General features: G+C 27.4%; 2 protein-coding genes across 4 annotated transcripts; both read right to left on the bottom strand.

The window, feature by feature from the left end:
- Positions 1–3,994: 3,994 nt before the first annotated feature.
- Positions 3,995–4,684, bottom strand: LOC145832583 (14-3-3 protein beta/alpha-1-like). Its single transcript, XM_082939896.1, has 2 exons — positions 4,274–4,684; positions 3,995–4,216 (listed from the first exon to the last, which is right to left on the bottom strand). The coding sequence occupies exons 1-2, from the start codon at positions 4,682–4,684 to the stop codon at positions 3,995–3,997; spliced, it is 633 nt and encodes a 210-aa protein (XP_082796022.1).
- A 3,336-nt stretch (positions 4,685–8,020) lies between these two features.
- Positions 8,021–18,367, bottom strand: LOC145831568 (uncharacterized). Of its 3 annotated transcripts, none has more exons than XM_082938864.1 (13): positions 18,296–18,367; positions 15,841–15,970; positions 14,984–15,207; positions 14,367–14,504; positions 13,798–13,970; positions 12,981–13,168; positions 12,085–12,283; positions 11,516–11,684; positions 10,598–10,736; positions 10,144–10,242; positions 9,643–9,796; positions 8,846–9,042; positions 8,021–8,465 (listed from the first exon to the last, which is right to left on the bottom strand). In XM_082938864.1, exons 1-13 carry the CDS (start codon positions 18,307–18,309, stop codon positions 8,337–8,339), a joined length of 1,953 nt encoding a protein of 650 aa, XP_082794990.1. In that variant the 5' UTR covers positions 18,310–18,367; the 3' UTR covers positions 8,021–8,336. The 3 variants fall into 3 exon arrangements, with proteins under 3 accessions (XP_082794990.1, XP_082794989.1, XP_082794991.1); XM_082938863.1 differs by lacking the exon at positions 18,296–18,367 and adding an exon at positions 17,232–17,305; XM_082938865.1 differs by lacking the exon at positions 18,296–18,367 and adding an exon at positions 16,391–16,452.
- Between the last annotated feature and the right edge of the window lie 1,114 nt (positions 18,368–19,481).

Here is a 19,481-nt window from a genome sequence, read left to right as displayed (position 1 = left end):
AACTTAATTTATGTATAATCAGTTAAACTTTACATGACAGCTAGGTAATAAAAAGAACAACTAATAATAATTAGGTAGGTAGGTAGTTAATAGCTTAAATACTTTACTTGTTAATTTTAATTCTACCAGTGACTTTAACACTTATACGAATAATTTTCTCCTAAATGTAAAAAAGCAAGCTATTTTGACAAAATATTTTTTTGCTTATACTTTATGAGTATTGAAGAAAGTTATACACGACTAAAACCTATCTTATTACTGAGTCTTAATCTGCTATCAAAACCACTTTTAGTAATTTTTGATACAAGTTTACATTGCTTTTTATAAATACTGCCTAACAAGCGTTTAACAAAGTAAATTGATACTGATAACATAAAGGCTGTTGTAATGTAAGTTTTTTCTTACATGCTTTTTCTTTTATAAAAAGATAATTATATAATATTTTTGTAGATGTTAATTAATATCAAAAAAATTGTTGGTCTTAAAATTATTTTGTATTAAACATTTTGTTTTTCTTTATTAAGTTGAGTCAAATTTAGTACCATATTTTATTTTGGCTTAAGTTGGTTTTTACTAAATAAGTACTAAAAATAGGTCTTTTGTGTAAATGGCATTTAAATGCATTGATATTGCTATATATTCTGATGTTAACCTTTTAAAATAACTTACAGTTCTAGTTTTAAATTAAAACGTAATTAAATTTGAAAAACAATTTTTTTTATGAAGTAACTTGTAAAACTATCATTAAGCTCCAAGAAAAATAAAATAAAAGTGAAGTACTTTATTGAATATATATTGATGTAGAATTTAAAACTAAGCTTTTAAAATGTATTTAAAACAAACTATAAAATTATGTCGTTAGTAGACACCACAAGTAATGTCTACATAAAACTTTTTTGTACGATCATCAATATGTTAATAACTGAACTAGTCTACTTGTTTTTGAAGCAAAGCATTTCTGCTAAACACAGATCAAAATTAAATATGTTCTTGAACTTTCAACATACACGACAACCAAGTGGATACGATTTATTAAGAAAACAAATGTCATTGTCAGCCGTACAACAAAACAAATATGAAAATTGAATGGATTAAACAAATAACAAACGACTTTGTAAGGCTCTCGATTGTTTGCCCTTTTCAAAAAAGAAAAAATATATCAAATGTCTTGTGTAGCTTATTAAAATGAATTTGTTTCTTTTTGTGTTGTATGACTTACAATTAGTTTTAAAACAAACTTCAGTTGTAAATTATTAAAAGTTTGTTCCATTTAGTTCTGAAAGTTTCAATTTTGGAAGTCAGCTTTATAATCCCACTTAAATACAATCGTTTTTTTAAGTGTTTCAAAGTTTTAAAAATTCGGTTGCGAAAGCTAAGCAAACCTGTTTACAATTTTCAATTTTGTTAGATATGATAGCTGATTTATTGAAATATTTTTGGTTTTGTCTTTTAGTTTAAAAAAACGCTAAGGTTTTAAGGAAAATTTGGTTTTGTATTTATAATTTTTCATTTCAGCTGGTTTTAATAAAGCTTAAATAGTATGGAAATTAATATAAAAAAACTTTTAGATGACAAAAATTGAAGTTGTATTTATAACTTACTAAATTAAGTTAAGTTAGCCATTACTAGAAAATAAAAGATTTAAAATGAAATAGCATAACATTAATAATTCATATAAGATTTTAATTTAATTAGAATTGATAAACTTGGTAAATAAAACATACACCTTAGAAGACTAAAGTAACAGTATCATAGAAAAAATTATTAATTTTCAACTTGATTCTTTCATATGTATCTTTAGAATAAAATCAAATTTAAAATGTTTATACAGTAACCCTCTCGCATCTTTACGAACTCGTGACGTTACGCATTCTCGATTAGTTACGCATTTAAGAATTCTAAAAATTTCAAAAAATATAATTTTTACATAGTTTAATATTGCACAAATTAGGTTTATTGTATAATTTTAGTTTAAAATATGTTTTTGAATACTAACTCGCCTCTCTATATCTTTAGACTTTGTAAAATTATGTTCCTTGATTAATTGATAAGCATTTAGTTATACACCAGAATATCAGAATTTTTTTAACAATAAGTGATTAAATTAAAGTTCTGAACGAAATATGACTGTGTTAAATAATGAAAGTATAATGAAGTGATGAGAGTTTAAAACACAAATAAATAATACAGCACTCTTTCCCTTTATATAAATAAAATTAGATTAATATAGACAACACACCTTTTCTTAATTGTAAACAAATAAATGCTTAATTATAAATTGAATTTGCTAAGTAGAATAGAATATAATTGTTAAGTATCAAATAATTCACATATAAATGAAGATAAAGATAAAATCTTCTTATTATTAAAAGTAGTAAAATTTTTCTTTAAATAATATTACTTTATATAAATTTAAATTCTTGTTTTTTAATATACATATAGTTTTTTCTTTTGTTTTCGTGTTTGTGATAAAGTAAACAAAATGTTGAAAGTGGGAAATTCCCCAGTCTGCTTTTAACTAGAAGCAATATCAAAAAACAGCCATTATAGTAAGTATATTTGGTACCTCTTGTATCTTTACGATCTTTCGTACTTTTACGCATTTTTGTTCTGTTGACACAATGTGCGTAAATAAGCGAGAAGTTACTGTATATTATTAGAAAAATATTTTAAGAACAGTACTAGTGTGATTAAAACTAGAAATAACAGTAAATATTAGTACTGATATTAACATACTTTACCTTTGCCAGGTACGTAACTTGGTACGTATCTGAAAATCTGCAAAACTTAACTTAAGTGCGAAAAAAATTTTAGCTTGAAAGGACTCTGCTTTCTTAGCCTTAAGCATTCATTTAGTTTAACCATGCACTCCTGGGAGATAATTTCGACATGTATGTACTCTCTTGCATTTTTTGTGTAGTAAAAATTAAACGAATTAAGTAAATCTAAATTGTATACAATTAGCGCATTAAACATTTGATTTGTCAAAAAGCTGGATTGAAAAATTGATTCTATTGGAAGTTGTAGCTATTTCTTCCAAATCAAACGATTTTGTGTTACAAAGGTTGCATAATTTAATAATGTTTCCATTGACTACCTTAAATGTAAATTAATACAAATGTTTTAAGTAAAATTTTAATTTTGTAAATTATTTTCAAAGAAATTTCTATAGGTTTACACAAGTGGCAACACATAAAGAGTCATAGGGGGTGTGGAGCAAAACAAAATGCCTTGTATTCAGCTTTCACTCATACTTCGACATTTTATTTTTAAAGAGTTAACATAACTGCATATTTTCATATTAAATTCAATAAAATTAGAGGTATTTTAAGCTGATGTTTTCCTGCTTAGACGTTTCCCGCGGCGTCATTTCAGATGGGTTAAATTTTTGCAGATTCGTAATTTTTTGAGCTAGCTACGTCCCTGGTATACACTACAAAAGACATCAAAGACAAAGTTTAAAGTTTATTAAAATATTCAGGTTATCCTAAGTTTTATAAATTGTTTGTTGAAATTCGTTTTATATTTTTTATCAAGATGTTTATTGTTTGATGAAATTAATTAAGAGTAAACAAAACACCGTTAATTATTATTTTAGTTAAAAGAAATCCAATACTAATTTAACAAGTTTGCTAGTTAATAGAAATTGTAGGTATATAAGCTGATTTAAACTTAAGTACACAACTAAATTTAGATTTTTGAAAGCCAATAAAACGCTAAATAGCTGCTGTTATATGAAGAACAACTGCACTGAAATAAATACAATTTAATACAAAAAAAGAAGTTTTTTTTTATCTAAAAATTGACAATAAGTATATAAACATTTATAAAGCATTCGTTAAATAAACTTTTTAGATTCGAAAACTAAATATAAAAGCTGTGCTGTAGTTTTTATATTTGTATGCTACTATTGAAAATTTGATATTGTAAAGAACTTGTTAAGTAAAACCTTTTTTTTTTAATTTTGGTACAAGGTACCTGTTTGCTGAACAACCTATGTCTCCTTTTCTCCATTACTCCAGCGCTCGCTATCCTCTTTCAAATCTCTCAACTCCTTTTCCTTCTTCAAAACTCCATTCAGCTCCGGTATGCGAGGTAGCGCTTCATCGTAAGCTTTCTCGCAAACCGAAATTGCTTCCTCCACCGAGTTAAGCATTTCAACGTGAAAGTGACCGAGAGCCCTCAAACTTCCGATCTTGTGAGGGTGGGCAGGACTCTAAAAATCATCGGCAAACTTTGAAAAACCTCGAAAAGCTTCCAGTGCCGCTTTAACTCTTTCATCTCTTTCGCCATCCGATGAGATCCGCGCTCTGTCAATGACCTGGACGGCTCTGAAAACTTTGTACGCGGTCATCGCCTCGACGTTCTCGTCTCTATTTACCCAGTAGCTATCTAGCAGGACGTAGATCTCTTCAATAATATCGTCGAGCTTGGCTCTGATGTTGTGTTCCAATTCGAGACACAGGTTTTCTTCGACATTCCAAGATTCTTTCGTGTTTAAGAAAATTAAAAGGGGCTCTTTTATGCTTTGGTAACTGTAAAAAATAATGTCAATTTCGTCCTGGGTCAAAGAAGTACCCATTTGGATGACCTGCTTCATATACTTTATTGCCTCTCCGTAAAGTGTTGCCTTGAAAGACAAATTTGCAAGAGAGATTAGTTCCTTTCTATCAAACTTTGACATTACTAAAAATGCTAAACGAAACTAAGAAATTAAATAAAACTTACATTGTTAACTGGAATATGATAACTATGTAAATATTTATTCAAAATGGTTTTTTGTTGCATAGTATTAAGAATCTCTCCTTAAGTGTTTTTATTGGTCAAAAGGAATACAGTTTATAAAAGTATAATTTACAGACAACAAAAAACATACTATTTATAGTACAAAAAAATAAAGTATTAAAGTATTAAATTTTAAAGTCATTAAGAAAAGCAAACTAAAAAAATAGTTTTTTAACAAAAATTTGGATTTCTACAAAAATAAGCAGAATCCACACATTTTTAAGTCACTTATAATACAATTTTTAATACAAAATGTTTAAATTTTCTTACCTTATATTAGTTTTTAAGCACTTTATTTATAGTTTAAACTTGATAAACTGATTATGTTTTATATACTGTACTGGATTATGACTATAGTTTAGCTTAATTTGTTATAACTGTGCTTATGTTTTTTTAGTAAATAACTACGTCCTAATCTATACTATTTAAAAAGTTTTATTATATAAATGGTTAATTGATGTTTATCTAAAAACGGTCGTTTAAAATAGTGTGTTAATCATACTTATAAAATTTTGACACAGTAAACTTAGCTTAGTAAGCATTTGTACAGTTTTAAACTGATTTACAATTAACTCTACTTTCCAAGATATTAAAACAATAAAATAAAACAAATTCTAAAAGTTTGAGGTAGACTTTTGCACGTTTAACTTAAACAAAAAAAAAGTTATGGGGTGCACAAATATATTGATATACATTTTAAATTACAAAGTTCGTTATACTTCTCTATAGTTTTTTAGATTTATTAAGAGACTTATACATGCCTTATTATGACTAAAATTTGTATACTTATGCTTTGTTATGAAGATAATTTTTTTAAGGTTATTCATTGGCTTCTGCCTGTTTCAACATTGATTGAAGACATTAAAAAAAAAAGTTACCAGCTGCTTAAATATTTTATTCAGTATATGTCCTTTTTAGTTTTTAGAAGTAAACTAACAATTTGACCCAGATTGACTTTAGACACATACTGCTTTCAACTTTTATAAAAGTTAATAGTAAAAGACAAAACTAAGCTCATTGTTAAGGATGTTAAAATCAGTTATGGATGAAAAAAATAAGTTGAACAGTGTTAAAAAACCACTTCTAATAGCTAGGAGAATGTAAATCAATAGATACTTTTAAAGAGTTTTAATTTTTCAAAAAACATAAAACTTAAACAAATTAGCAAAATTTTAGATAATCTATAAATATATTCTTAAACAGTCAAAACATCAAACAGAACTAACTATATTTGTTTCATAAAGTTTCTTCATACTAGAAATTTTTTTATGTTTACAAAACAAAATACCTCATAACTAACAATATTTAGTAAAAAAGATATCTAAAGCACAACCAACTTATTTTTTTAACGTAACATATACCTATTCAAAATCTTTTGTTGTAAAAAAGTAAAAAGGAGTTTTTATATACATTAAAAATATATATGCAAAATAAAACGGTCATACAACCGCTTATATTTATTATTTCAACTGTTTGTAATTCTAACTTATAATTTTACTTATTAGATATGGTAAAAAAACATCTGTCAAAATAATTGCTGTTCTGCGTAACTAGAAACTTTTTTTTTGACATTGTCTGTATGTTTTATCGGTGAAATGTAGCTTAATTAAATTTACTTTACCCATCAGTAAAACTTAACATTTAATATGATAAATCAAAACAAAAAAAAACTTTGTCACATTATTTACCATAAATATGATGAATTATAAAAGTTTTCAAAGGGTTGTTATTAGTAAAATGTTGGATACTTATTCGAGATTTCGATTTTTATTGTTAAAATCAAATTAAAATGGTTTAAATGTTCAAGTGCATTTTCAATTTTCTTTTAATTTTTTTGATGTTTTCCAGTTTTTAGTTTTTGGAAAAATACTAAAGTTTAGTACAATTGTACTACAAATATATCAATTAGCTGTTTTAACTTTTTTAAACTTTCTATGTCAGTAAAACTGAAAACTAGTCGTGAACACTTTGTGGGTCTACTTTTCTAACATCGATGTGATGTAAGTAGATATGTGAATAAACCAACAAAAAAATATTAACGAAATGAAGCTTATAAACAATGCAGATATGCTTCAACTTAACTTGACACAATTCTTTTTTGTAGTTACAAACTAATTTAATTAGTAACTAAAATTAAATGATCCTTTTCTATCTACAAAAATTGTATTAATTTTTATTATACAATATATTTTGAACAAATTTAAATTAGCTGATTATCATAAAAGATAAAAGCTAGTGGAATTCAAAACTAGATCCATCTGCACTTACAGCATTTAAGCATGCTTAAAGTTTAAAACAAATCTAAAAGAAAATTTTTAATCTTACCAAGTACTTTATTTTTTTTTTTTTTTCAAATTTTAATCTTTTAACAAGTTATGACATGTAAATATACAATAATAACCTTTTTATAATTTCACCATTCATAGAAGCGCTTACTATGTAACACTAATTATTTTTTTTATGGATTTTAAACTATTTAAGTTTTGTAGTTTAAAACTGTTTTTAGCTTTATCGTAACCTAACGATGCATTAAACACGCATTGTTTTATAACTTTGCATTACATAATGTTTATATTAAAAAAAAAGTTTAAATAATGCTAAGCCGGACTAATCAGTCTGTTTGTAGCAATTTTTTAATCCTTGTTTCCATTAAGTAGAAGCGTAGATTAACAAGACTAAACAAGACTACTTTTTTGTCTAACTTAATTTAAAATCTTAACTTTGTTATTATTTAAAAAATGACGTACAATTTGATACTGAAATTAACTAGTTTTCAGTATCATATCAGTATTTTTTTTTGTAAAACAATTGTAAAAACTTGAAAAATGTATAAAAAGTTTAAAAACAATTTCTAAAGTGCAAATTAAGTTATCAAGATTTTGTTTCGAACAAACCTAAGCATGTTACTTTGACGAGACAAACTATGCTAACACTTGTAAAGAAAAAATACAAACTGTAACTGGTCGTTTGTCGATATAAAATAACCACTTCAGTACTTTTTATGTTAAAGTTATAAAATTGACATAGGCATTTTTTAATAAGAATAAAATAGTTTGTACCCGATACCATAAAATCTTTTTGTGTTTGTAGTTTTATTTCATTTAAACAGTCTCTATGACTCTTTTAACTTATTTTTAAACTTCAAAATGTTTTCAGTGCAAAAAAAGTTAATCATTGCCTTATTTACATTTAATAAATACAGTAAAATAATACATAAAAGTTTAAAAGTCGGTTATTTTACTAATTTGAAAGCAAGTTATCTTAAAACCTGATAGAAAAACTTACAATGCTCTAGACTTGTATTAAAATATCAAATTAAAAAAAAGTTCAAAATTAGTACCAAAATTGTTAATAGTTCTGTTTTAATGATCTAAGAGTAAATTGTTACAAAAATTTAACATGACAGTGAAATATGAAACACTTTGTTTATAAAAAAAAACAATCTTAAAAATGTTTTTATAAGAAATTAAACAGTTTAAAAGAGGAAAAAAAGAAAAATAAAATCACAGTGCAGTTTAAAATAAAAAATGCAATTTAAAAGCCAATGAAATTTATTTGCCGCCTTTCGACTTTTTCCCGCCTTTTTTCTTCTGCTTTTTCCCGCCACTTCTCTGGTTGAGCATCCACGAAAACTGCCCGAGTCCCCTCACAACCATTCGGCCTCTCCACCACGCTTGCAGCTGTTGAAATCAAATTAATGAAAATGTTTTGTTCTAAATTTAAAAGCTTGCAATTCAGATTAAGAGTTCCACCAAACTCTCAACTGTTTGTTAAAACTAAGATAGCAAAAAGGTTTCAAATAAATTTTTAAGCGATCTTTTTGTTTGGTATTAAAGATTTTTATTATTCAGTTAACAAACTTATAAAAAATGAACACTAAAAAAAATAAGAAATAAAATGAGATTTTACATAGTTCGCATACCAACAAATGTTTGATTTTTGAAAAATTAAGTTGTTTATTATCTTGTGATGTATAACAGGTACGTTTGAATAATAGCATTTAACTAATTTAACATACAGTCAAAAATTAATGTTCACAAAAAACAGTCAAATTAATTACCTTAGTAGCAAACTGGTGCAAGGCCTTCATCGCTTTCAGGTAATCCATCAACTTCTTCAGTCCCTGGTCGCATATCGTCTGGGGCGGTCGCTTGATGTCGTTGTTCTCCAGCACAAGCTCCTCCAGTGACGTCAACGTCCCTATTTCGTCGCTCAGTGACGTCAGGTTGTTTCCTCCCAGGCGCAGTTTGCGCAATTCTGAGTTTAAAGCGTTTTGACTATTATTCGCGCAAATGCTATTTTATGTTTTTGAGGATTTTTAAAAGTTTTGCCGAATTAAAACGAGCTGAATAGCATTAGCGTTTTAGAATCAACGTATGCAGTGTTTCAAACAAGATGTAGTGATAAACTTGTTTTAATAAATGAACAACGAAGAATTAGTTCCACTCTTAAAACTTTTAAAAGTTCACTCTTTAGAACCAAGCAGAAAACAGCTTTTGTGCGTTTTTAATAGAAGTTCAGATTTTATTTGAAATTCATAAGACACCTTGTAAGACTAGTAGTAAAAAATTAAACGAAGTTTAGACTAAGTAGATTATTTTATGATTCCTTAAAAATATTAAAACTAAATTAGAACATCTAAATAACTTGAAAAAAGATAAAGGAATAGAACAAAAGTAAAAGAATCGTTTTTCACCTTTTAATTTTAAGTAACAACGCTGGTTCACGTATGAAAACAAAACTTTTAATTTTTTTAATTTTTTTCATATACTAGCTATTGTCTTCAAACTGTATATCTAACCAAAACTATATTGTTGATAATATTTTAGAAAAAAAAAAGTATTTACTTAGACTAACTTTTTAAGCTGAAGAATGTGTCAGGAAGACGTGTTAGTCTGTTTTTGCTACAGTCGAGAACTTCCAGTTTTCTCAGGTGGCTTATTGAGTTTGGTAGTGAGCACAATTTATTATTTTCAGCATACAGTTCCTTCAAACTTTGCATGAAACGAATCTGTTTATTTATTTTAGTTTATATTCAATTGTTGATAAGCTTATTTATAGTGATTTTAGTGGTACATAGAAGTTTTTTTTTTACAAAAGCAAAACTGTTGTAAAAAAGAAGTTAGAGAAATACATGTTTAAACAGTAGAGAGTTTCACTATTTACGACCCTAGATTTCTTTATGAAAAGATAGATAAAATCTGATTGATTTTTTTGAAATAATATCTATGAAAAAAACTTATAAATCAAAGACACTGTTATATTAATTCGATATATGCATATAATCATATTTTATAAGTACACAAGTCTATTTAATACTTCCTATTAAACGTAAAATAACTGTTATGGTCAATTAACCTGTTCAGGTATTTTAGTGAAGCAATTTCCTCTGTCCTGTCCGATGTAAAGACGTTCCAAACTGACAAGTGAACATACCGGCATTGGGAAGGAATTGAACTTAAACAAAATATATTAGAATACACATATTTCGTAGTAATATGTTTACCATACATACATTACATAATATTTTGCACTATACACAGGTATTCAACAAAACAATAAAAAAGGGCTCGTAAGGTTTAGTCTAAGGACCTGGTGGTCGAAAAAACCTGTTGGTTAGCAGGTAAAACACTCCGTACACCGAAAAACTATAAGCATATTTATGTGGCTGAAACTGAAAAAAAAAAAGTAAAAAAGTACACACGTACAATAAAATACACCAGATTATATACATTCTTTGTTATATACTTGGTTAAAAAAGTTAACAGACAAAACAACTCAAATGAAGATTGTAATTATTTTGTATATTTACCTTGTTGCCGGATATACCAAGGACTTTGAGTTTCTGTAGGTTTGGTAGAAATTCTGGCAAGATCTCAAGTCCGTTTTCGTCCAAAGCGAGCATTTCTAATTGTTTGCAACCGCATATGTTCAGTGGCAGTTCAGATATTCTAAATTAACATATTTGTTGAAAACAGCATTTACTTTTACGTTGTACAGCTTGAATACACTCGTTATTTACACGTTATTTACACAGTATCAGTTGTAAAGAAGCTTTTTACAAATTTTTTAACTAATTGCTATCAACAACGTTCGTATTTAGTTCTCTTCTTTTTTTTAAATTAAAATTAGTTTAGAAAAAAAATGTGCTTTCTAACTTTGATAGCTACCGTTTAACTTATTCAGAATAAACAATGTTAGACTGTTAAAGAAACAAAAATTATTTGAGTAATTTTCGTCCAAAGCGAGCATTTCCAGTGTGTTTAGGAAAATTTAGATATTCTTGGTTTGTTGTTTTGCTATTATAATATTTAGAACTTAGTATTTCTACTTGAATAAGTTTCAATAACTTATAAAATCTAGTATTTTTTTTGGGGAAGTAACAACAAACTCGAAATTTGATTATGCTTTACTCGTTTAAAAGCCTAAACCTTATATTATATATATATTGAACAAATAGTTGTAAAATTTGTCTACACTAAATTTTTAACAAAATGACACATTACAAATTCATCAAATTTGAAAATATTAAAAAAGAACATGTTTGATACTTTTTCTTACTTATTGTCTTATATTTACTACTAGCGACCTTTACGTTTGCTTAAACACCGATACAAGTACTAATAAAATGTATTAAATAAAAAAAAAACTTTTATTCTAAGATATTACTTTTAATACTTATAAGTTATATTAGAACAATACCAAATAACAATAATTTTGAATTTCGCACCTGTTACCGCTTGCGTCGAGGACTTTCAGTTTCGTGAGCCTGGATATTTTCCTGGGTAACACGTTCAAGTTGTTGTTTCGAATTTGCAGCACTTCCAGTTCTGCTAACCTGTGAATGCTGCTCGGCAGCGACGACAAGCGGTTGTTGCTCATTCCCAGTTCGCGCAGTCCTGAGATTTAGTAAAATCTTGGTTTGTTTTGATAACTAAAAACTCGGTGTTTTAAAATGTTGTCAAAAACCAAGTTTTGTTTAACATTTTAGTTTGAACTAAAATGTGTTTGATATAAAATAATATATTTTCCTGAGATAAAACACAAAAGCTTAAACGTGTAATTACGCATTATCGTATAAACTAATTGCTGTCCACTCCATAATACAGTTTTCAATGTGATGCAATTTTTACACGAAGTTAAATGGGTAATTTTATTTTAGTAAAACAGTAGCAGTCAAGCAGTTCAATAAAATTAATGAAGTTAATACTTTATTTCTTTGAACTTGCAGGATTTAATTCAAGTAAACAGTTTACGTAATTTTACCACTCAAGTACTGCAAACTACACCAGCTCGTACCTGCCATGTTTTCAATTTTGTCGCTGACGTCACCGATCAAGTTGTTGCTGATGTCGAGCCTCTGAAGGCCTTCTAGTTGGAACATTTCATCGGGGACGACCTCTATCTTGTTGTGGGACAGCTTCAGAGCGTGCAGGTCCTTCAGCAGGTGGATCTCAGGTGGGATCTCAGATATTTCGTTGCCGTCCAGTTCAAGAACCTGAAAAAATTCGAATAATATTGAAAATGTTCACAGAAAAGTAAATTAATACCAAGTAGTTTATCTGATTGAAATTTAACAATAAAAATAACAATGTTTATTAATAATGCCTGTGATTTAATCAGCAGATTAAAGCCAATGCATATTTAAACAATACTGTTCTCGTAACAACTATTTATTACTTATTGATATATATTTTATCAGTGAACTTCAAACCCGATAAACGTAAAAGTTGTCAGAAAAATGTATATTATAAATTGTTCTGCAAAATAAGAAAAGTTTATTCTTTTGACTATAACTATATTTTTTCCACTAACTCAAATAATCCAATACTGAGTAAAATCAAAACATTTTCAAAGTAGTACATCACATTAAAAATAATATAGCGATCAACTAAACCTAAAACATAAAACATTCACAGCAAACAATGCACTTTTGCTGAAACGATGTGAACTTTAGCTACGTACGAACACACGGCATTTGTTGGCTCACTGCCAATAGTTTAACCAGAGAGAATAAACGTAAAACATGATTTTGATAGTCTACCTATACACATGTTTACCTAATAAAAAAAACAAAAAACAAGACTATTTTAAAATAAATACCTTTACCTTGTCCATATAGCATATGCTGAAACATGAGCATGATACTAACGAGAACAAAAGCAAAAGCAACCACAAAACATTGCTTTCATTACCTTCAGCTTGTCCAGGGAGCATATGCTGAGGCACACTTCGTTTATTCGATTATCCGAACACCTCAGCTCCTCCAGCCTCCTCAGCCTGTTTATCTGAACCGGTACCTCGACCAACCGGTTCCTGGCCACGTGCAGGCACCTCAGATGGAGCATGTTTCGGAGGAACTCGACCGGGATACTTTCGAGGCCTAAAGTTGACTTTTTAAAAATTTAGATCAACAGAAATTTAGATTGAGACCAGAGATGTTAAAATGCTAAAAGTTACTATGGTAATTCAGCAATGAAGTGTTTTATTTTTGGTTTGTTTTAAGTTAGTAATTTCACGCTTGAGTAAACAAAGCAGAGCTTTTTAACATGTCTGATTGAGACGTAGATTTGAAAAAAAATAAACATAAATTTGTACTTAACTCCACTCGAGATTAGATTTGATTTGTTTTGGATAAGTTTATGCAAAGACTATTCCTTGGGCACAACAGGTCTCAACAATTTAAATTTCGGAGACAAAGTTTTGGAAAAATAAAAAATAAGTCTAATACAGCAAATGTGAATAAGTGTGTTGAATAAATTGTTTGTTTTAAAATTTTTAAACAAATTAAAATTGTAAGCTTGACCAACTTTCTTAAAATATTTGTTTAAGTTATGAATTATGTTCTTACTATAACTCAGTATGACAATTTCAAAAGTTTCTTAAAAATCTACTAGCATAAAAAAATTCAATATAAAAAGCTTGAACATATCTACTTCGTGAAGTTTTACGTCAACCAAAAGCATAGATTAAACGGAAGTTAGTAAAGATTTAAAAAATAAATTAGCGTACCTATTGAATTCATTCCGAGATGTGTTAGGTGTATTAATTTTGAAAGTGGTGGGATCGGAACACAGAGACAGAGGCTATCGTTTCCAGACAGGTCCAGATGTTCCAAGTTGGTACCCAACTCACCGATGCGTGAAGATATTTTCTCAATCTGGTTGGACTGGCAGTTTAAAGTTCTGAAAAATAGTGAGATGTTGATACAACCCCCTATTGAATTGATTTTGTTGTTCACATTTTTGAACTAATATAAAACCTTCAATTTTAGTGTTTCAAATTAAAATCTCAGACATTTCAAATCGTTTAAAACATAACATCTTATTTCAATGAAAAAACGTTAATTTTCTAATATATTAAAAGTATAACTTTATCTGTCAATGACAAAACAAAGACAAACTTTTTATTCAAACAGTGTTCATAGTTGTTATAAGAATTTTAATGAGCTACAGTGGATTTATTTTACATTATCATGAGATAGCTTCATAATTTTTAAATTAAAAGTTTCAATTTTCTAACAGTGTAGTTTAGCTACAACAACAACACTAAACGGTTTTAAAGTAAAACAGATATCAAACCTCAGCTTTTTAAAGCTGCTTATTTCGTCCGGTATCTCTTGAATCCTGTTTCTTTCTATGTTCAGCTCTTCGAGTTCTTCGAAAACAAAAAGCTCTTTTGGTATTTCGTCAAACTTTTTACCAGAAATGTCGATTACCCTTTTTAATAGAAAAAAATTAGCTTGTATATAAATTAACAATAACAAAGCAATAGTTATGGTTTATAACCCTACGTTTCAAGGTTTAAACGTCAAGTTTCGGCGAAGTTATTGTACGTTTTGTAACTGGACGTTTCCTTATAAAAAAAAGTTAAATCTGAGATTACGTAGTAGCATGTTTTTTAAACCCGAGATAAGCATTGTATATTACAAAAACTTCATAGTCTGAAATAATAACAATTCAATAGAATCTTTTAAAGCTCACTTAATTAGTAAATAATTTTTTTTTATAGAAATTTTAGAGGCTTATTTTTTAGTAAATTTTTATACTCAAATACATATATAAAACCTACAAAAAAATTTGTAACAAAACAATCTTTTAAACGTTACCAGCATTGCTCTTTAAAATATTGAACATCATGAACAAATTCAAAACCAACTCTCGTTCCCATTTAAAACTCGCAACCAAAAACAACTCACGTTCTCTTGGGCCTGAGCACCTTCTCGGCGGTGGGGAGCCCCCCGTAGTAGATTGGGAAGTCCAGTATCTCGGTGAGGAACCTCAGCCCGAACACGGGGGTGGAGCAGGAGGAGCTGGGGGCGCGGGGAAGCAGGGTGGAGGAGGTGGAGCCGGTGCCGAAAGTTTTCTGGTGCTTCTTGTACAAGTACTTCAGGGTGATGGCGTCGATGTACTTCTCGTCGACCTGGGAAATTTTTTTTAATGAAATTTTAATTTTATTTACTGTTGTAGCAATGACTTGAATGAATTAGAAAAGACAAAAATGTTACTTGCTAACTTTTAGTGGGAGTTCAGTATCTTTTTAGCTTAGAAAATATACTTTTTTTTTTTGTTGAAATCCAAACCTAAATATTTATATGAGTCAATTGAAGCTGTATAAATCCTATCTGCTTCAATAGGTTCATACTGAAATCTTAATAAACCTGACACAATTTTTTTAAAAAGGCTTTTCTTTGAGCCTGAGTTATCCCTATATTATAAATTCTGTAAAAATAGCTATTTCGATTGTACGGTTGTGTATTTCGGTGTTAAACAACTTTTTAATATTAAGTTCTAAACATACTTTGTTTTGAGTATTTAACCATGAAAATAATAAGATTCATGAATTTTCTTATAGACCTTTGCTTTGTATATAAGAATGTTCAAGTATTTAAACAAAACTGAGAAAAAGCACACAGTTATTTTTGTTAAAATTTAATTAGATTACGTTTATTGTGTTATCCTTTAAACTTAAAATGATTCGTTTATAAACTAATTATTAAAAAATCTAATAAAACATTAACATTCCATTATGTGTGCAAAAATGTCAACGACTAACAGGAGGTAAAACTTTCACTTCATATTCGAAATCCTTAGCTTTTCCAGCCGATGCCAGCGGTAAAGTTTTTTTCTGTTTCGGTTTTTTCCCGTCTGGTTTGTTCTTCTTACCGCTCGTCGACTTTGCTTGGCTGGTTAAATTTTATTTCATTATTCTAATTTTTTGGTTTTTGAACAAAAATATAATAATATTTAACTAGTATATTGTTTAAGATTAAGCAGTTTTGTTATAAACAAATATTTATTGTTAGGTAAAAAGTAATAAAACTTAAGACTAAGATGACACAATGATTAAAGATTGTTTTTTTCAAAAAAACATATGTTGATTGATATTTATAAGTTATATTTTTACAACTACTGTAAAATAAAGTTATTAAATTAATCTAGGTAGGTTTGACAGACTAATTTTTGCTAAAAAAAAGACTTTCTAGCATTAATGTTTTATTTAGTTTAGTTTTCCAACTTGGTTGCATAAATTAGTCTCAAAAAGTATAAAAACGAAATGTAGTACAGACTGTGCCTAAATACTTGATTTAAAAGCTTTGACTTACTTTGAAACACACATATACCATCAAAAATATTTATATATACCCATAAATAAAACCAACAAATTGTAAACACACAAATGACTGGTATATAATCCTAGCAAACAATTTAACTTAGTTAAACGTTTAATCTTTGCTTATTTTGCTCTGCCTTCTAATAAAATATCTAATTATTTGATTCAATAAAAAAAACAACAAAATGTATTAAGTTTGTTACATAAAAAACTTTTTCAAGCAAAAAATTCATTTATTCATAAAGTGGACATATTTATCGATTTGTACTTATTTAATTTTTCAACTACGTATTTCAGGTTACATAAGCTACTTGAAAATATATACTAAATTTAACTCCAGCTTTGTTTCAGATTTGCTTTTACCAAGTACATACTTTTAAACAAAACAAATTTACAATATTTTTAAACAATAAAAACTAAAGTTTGAATAACTAGCAAATGGTTAAAGTGCTAAAAAATAGCTACAAGATATATAAACACATACAGCTTGTAGCTTAAACAAACATATTTTACCTAACTTAGTAAACAAAAGACTCAGATTTGTTGTTGAAAGTTTTCATTTTTTTGCTTAGTATTTAAACTTTGACAATGTATTTACATTATTTAAATTAATGTACACCTTGTACAAACAACATTATATACACGTACTTTAAACATCATTTGTGTAACTTAAAATTCTAGTTGTATTTAAATCTATGTTACTTTACTAAAAATGAAACGAAAAATATTAAACTAAATAAGTATTAACAAAACTTCCTTTTTTAATTAGCTTTAGAAAGCTAATTTAAACAAAACACCGAAATGAAACATCATTTATAAACATTAAAATTTACCTTTCAAAACTGTCTTTAACGCTAATTTCATCCTTAAATCGAACGGATTTTCTACTCTCAACCAAACAGGCCATGCCAAACTAAAATGTTTCAAATAGAATTCAACTAATTAACAAGTGAACAATCAGTTCAAAATCTCGCATTGTTATTTTTTCATTCAAAAACGTTGCTAACAGCTTGAATTGTTACGTCATCCGCTAATATGCTCAAAATTGCTTTGTGTGAGTAATTCAAGTGATTTGAAAAAGTTTACCGCATTTTTTCATAAGTGCTTTTTGGTTATTATGGAGAAAATTATGTTTGTTTTCGAGATTAAATCATCGACAATCTATTGTTGTGTTTATGTATGTTTAAAGCTAGACAAGTCTTCAAGCTTGTTGCTTAAACTATTTGTCAAAGTCATTAACTTTATACATAAATTAATTTTATTGAAAATCTTATAATTTAAATTTTTTAAATAATTCTAATTGTAATGTTTTTTATTCTCTTTATGAACACTAAGGTTTTCCTAAACAAAATCTTTATATAAAACTTATCATTAAGTTCTTATAAGTTAGATAAAACTTAGTATACAGCCTAAACTATAACTTACTTTTAAGTATAATATTTATAAGTAAACTGTGTGATATAAAACTACAAAAATTTTATTCAATCGCGGGTAAAAAAAACAAAATCATTTGGTTAATATACTAAATGTGTGTTAATTGTGACAGAATGTTAAAATCGAAACAACGGAAAAGTTATACAGTATTAATCAAATAAGTAGTTATATCAAATCAGTTAAAATGTAAAATAGAAACATAATTTCGAAGTGAACTCTTCTAGCTCAGTTTATATAACAAAGTATTGTTGTATAGTGTTTGGTTATTCAGTTAATAAGGAAGCAGTTTCTTGGAAACTTTTTGTCGATTTAAATCAAATTAAGAAAAAAAGATACTATTAATTAGCTGAACATGTAAAACATATGATATAGAAAAAAACTTTTATCAAATATAACATTATATAATTCTCAAAGACAACAATTTTTAGTTTTGTTTATTTAGTAAACAAGGAAGCTTTCTTACCGTGGTCTTTTCATTGTTTGCCAGCTACTTGTTCACTGTAGGATATAAAATTGAATTAAATCTCATTTTAAACATACCTGTGAAAAATCAATTTGAAAATTAATAAAATTTTATATAAAACTGTTACTTTAGTTTTCTAAGGTGTATTATACCAAGATTATCAGTTCTAATAAAATTAAGACCTTATATGACATATTCATTTTATGCTATATCATTTTAAATATTTTATTTTCTAGTAATGGCTAACTTAACTTACTTTAAGTAAGTTATAAATGTTAAGTTTAAGTTAAATTTAATTCATCTAAAAGTTTATTTTTTATTAATTTCTACACTATTTAAGCTAAATTAAAACCAGCTGAAATGAAAAATTTAAAATACAAAACCAAATGTTTCTTAAAAAACTTACCGTTTTTTTAAACTAAAAGACTCAACCAAAAATATTTCAATAAACCAGCTATCATATCGAACAAACTTGAAAATTGTAAACAGGTTTGCTTAACTTTCGCTTCCGATTTTTAAAAACTTTGAAACACTTTAAAAAAAGGGATTGTATTTAAGTGGGATTATAAAGTTGGCAACTAAAATTGAAACTTTCAGAACGAATTGGAACAAACTTTTAATAAATTACAACTGAAGTTTGTTTTAAAACTAATTGTAAGCCATACAACACAAAATGAAAAATATTCATATTAATAAGCTACACAAGTTTTTTTTTCTTTAGTGAGAAGGGCAAACATTCGAGAGCCTTACAAAGTCGTTTGTTATTTGTTTAATCCATTCAATTTTCATATTTGTTTTGTTGTACGGCTGACAATGACATTTGTTTTCTTAATAAATCGTATCCACTTGACTGTCGTGTGTATGTTAAAAGTTCAAGAACATATTTAATTTAAAATATGTCAAGTAGAAATGTTTTTCTTGAAAAACAAGTACACTAGTTCAGTTATTAACATATTGATGATTGTGTAAACAAGATTTATATAGAAATTAATTGTGGTGTCTACAAACGACATAACTTTAAAATTTGTCTTAAACTTTTTAAAACTTAATTTTAAAGTATATAACAACTCTTTTTTTAATTAAGCTTTTAACTTTTATTTTATTTATCTTGAAGTTAAACAAGTTACTTTATTTAAAAAAATCATTTTGTGATTTCTAATAACAATTTAAACTTGTAATTCATTTT

The sequence above is a fragment of the Thalia democratica genome, chromosome 3 (genome assembly GCF_965202585.1).
Source record: "Thalia democratica chromosome 3, ktThaDemo2.hap1.1, whole genome shotgun sequence".
NCBI classification, from domain to species: domain Eukaryota; kingdom Metazoa; phylum Chordata; class Thaliacea; order Salpida; family Salpidae; genus Thalia; species Thalia democratica.
The sequence above is the reverse complement of the archived record's forward strand: the minus strand, read 5'-3'. Positions and strand labels throughout refer to the sequence as shown.

Coding starts and splice junctions, on each gene's coding strand:
- LOC145832583 (XM_082939896.1), bottom strand. CDS start 4,684: ATGTCAAAGTTTGATAGAAAGGAACTAATCTCTCTTGCAAATTTGTCT. Junction 4,217..4,273: donor ATGGCGAAAGAGATGAAAGA/GTTAAAGCGGCA, acceptor GATGATTTTTAG/AGTCCTGCCCACCCTCACAA.
- LOC145831568 (XM_082938863.1), bottom strand. CDS start 17,305: ATGGCCTGTTTGGTTGAGAGTAGAAAATCCGTTCGATTTAAGGATGAA. Junction 15,208..15,840: donor AAGTGAAAGTTTTACCTCCT/GTTAGTCGTTGA, acceptor AAAATTTCCCAG/GTCGACGAGAAGTACATCGA. Junction 9,043..9,642: donor CACATTCTTCAGCTTAAAAA/GTTAGTCTAAGT, acceptor CTTTAAACTCAG/AATTGCGCAAACTGCGCCTG.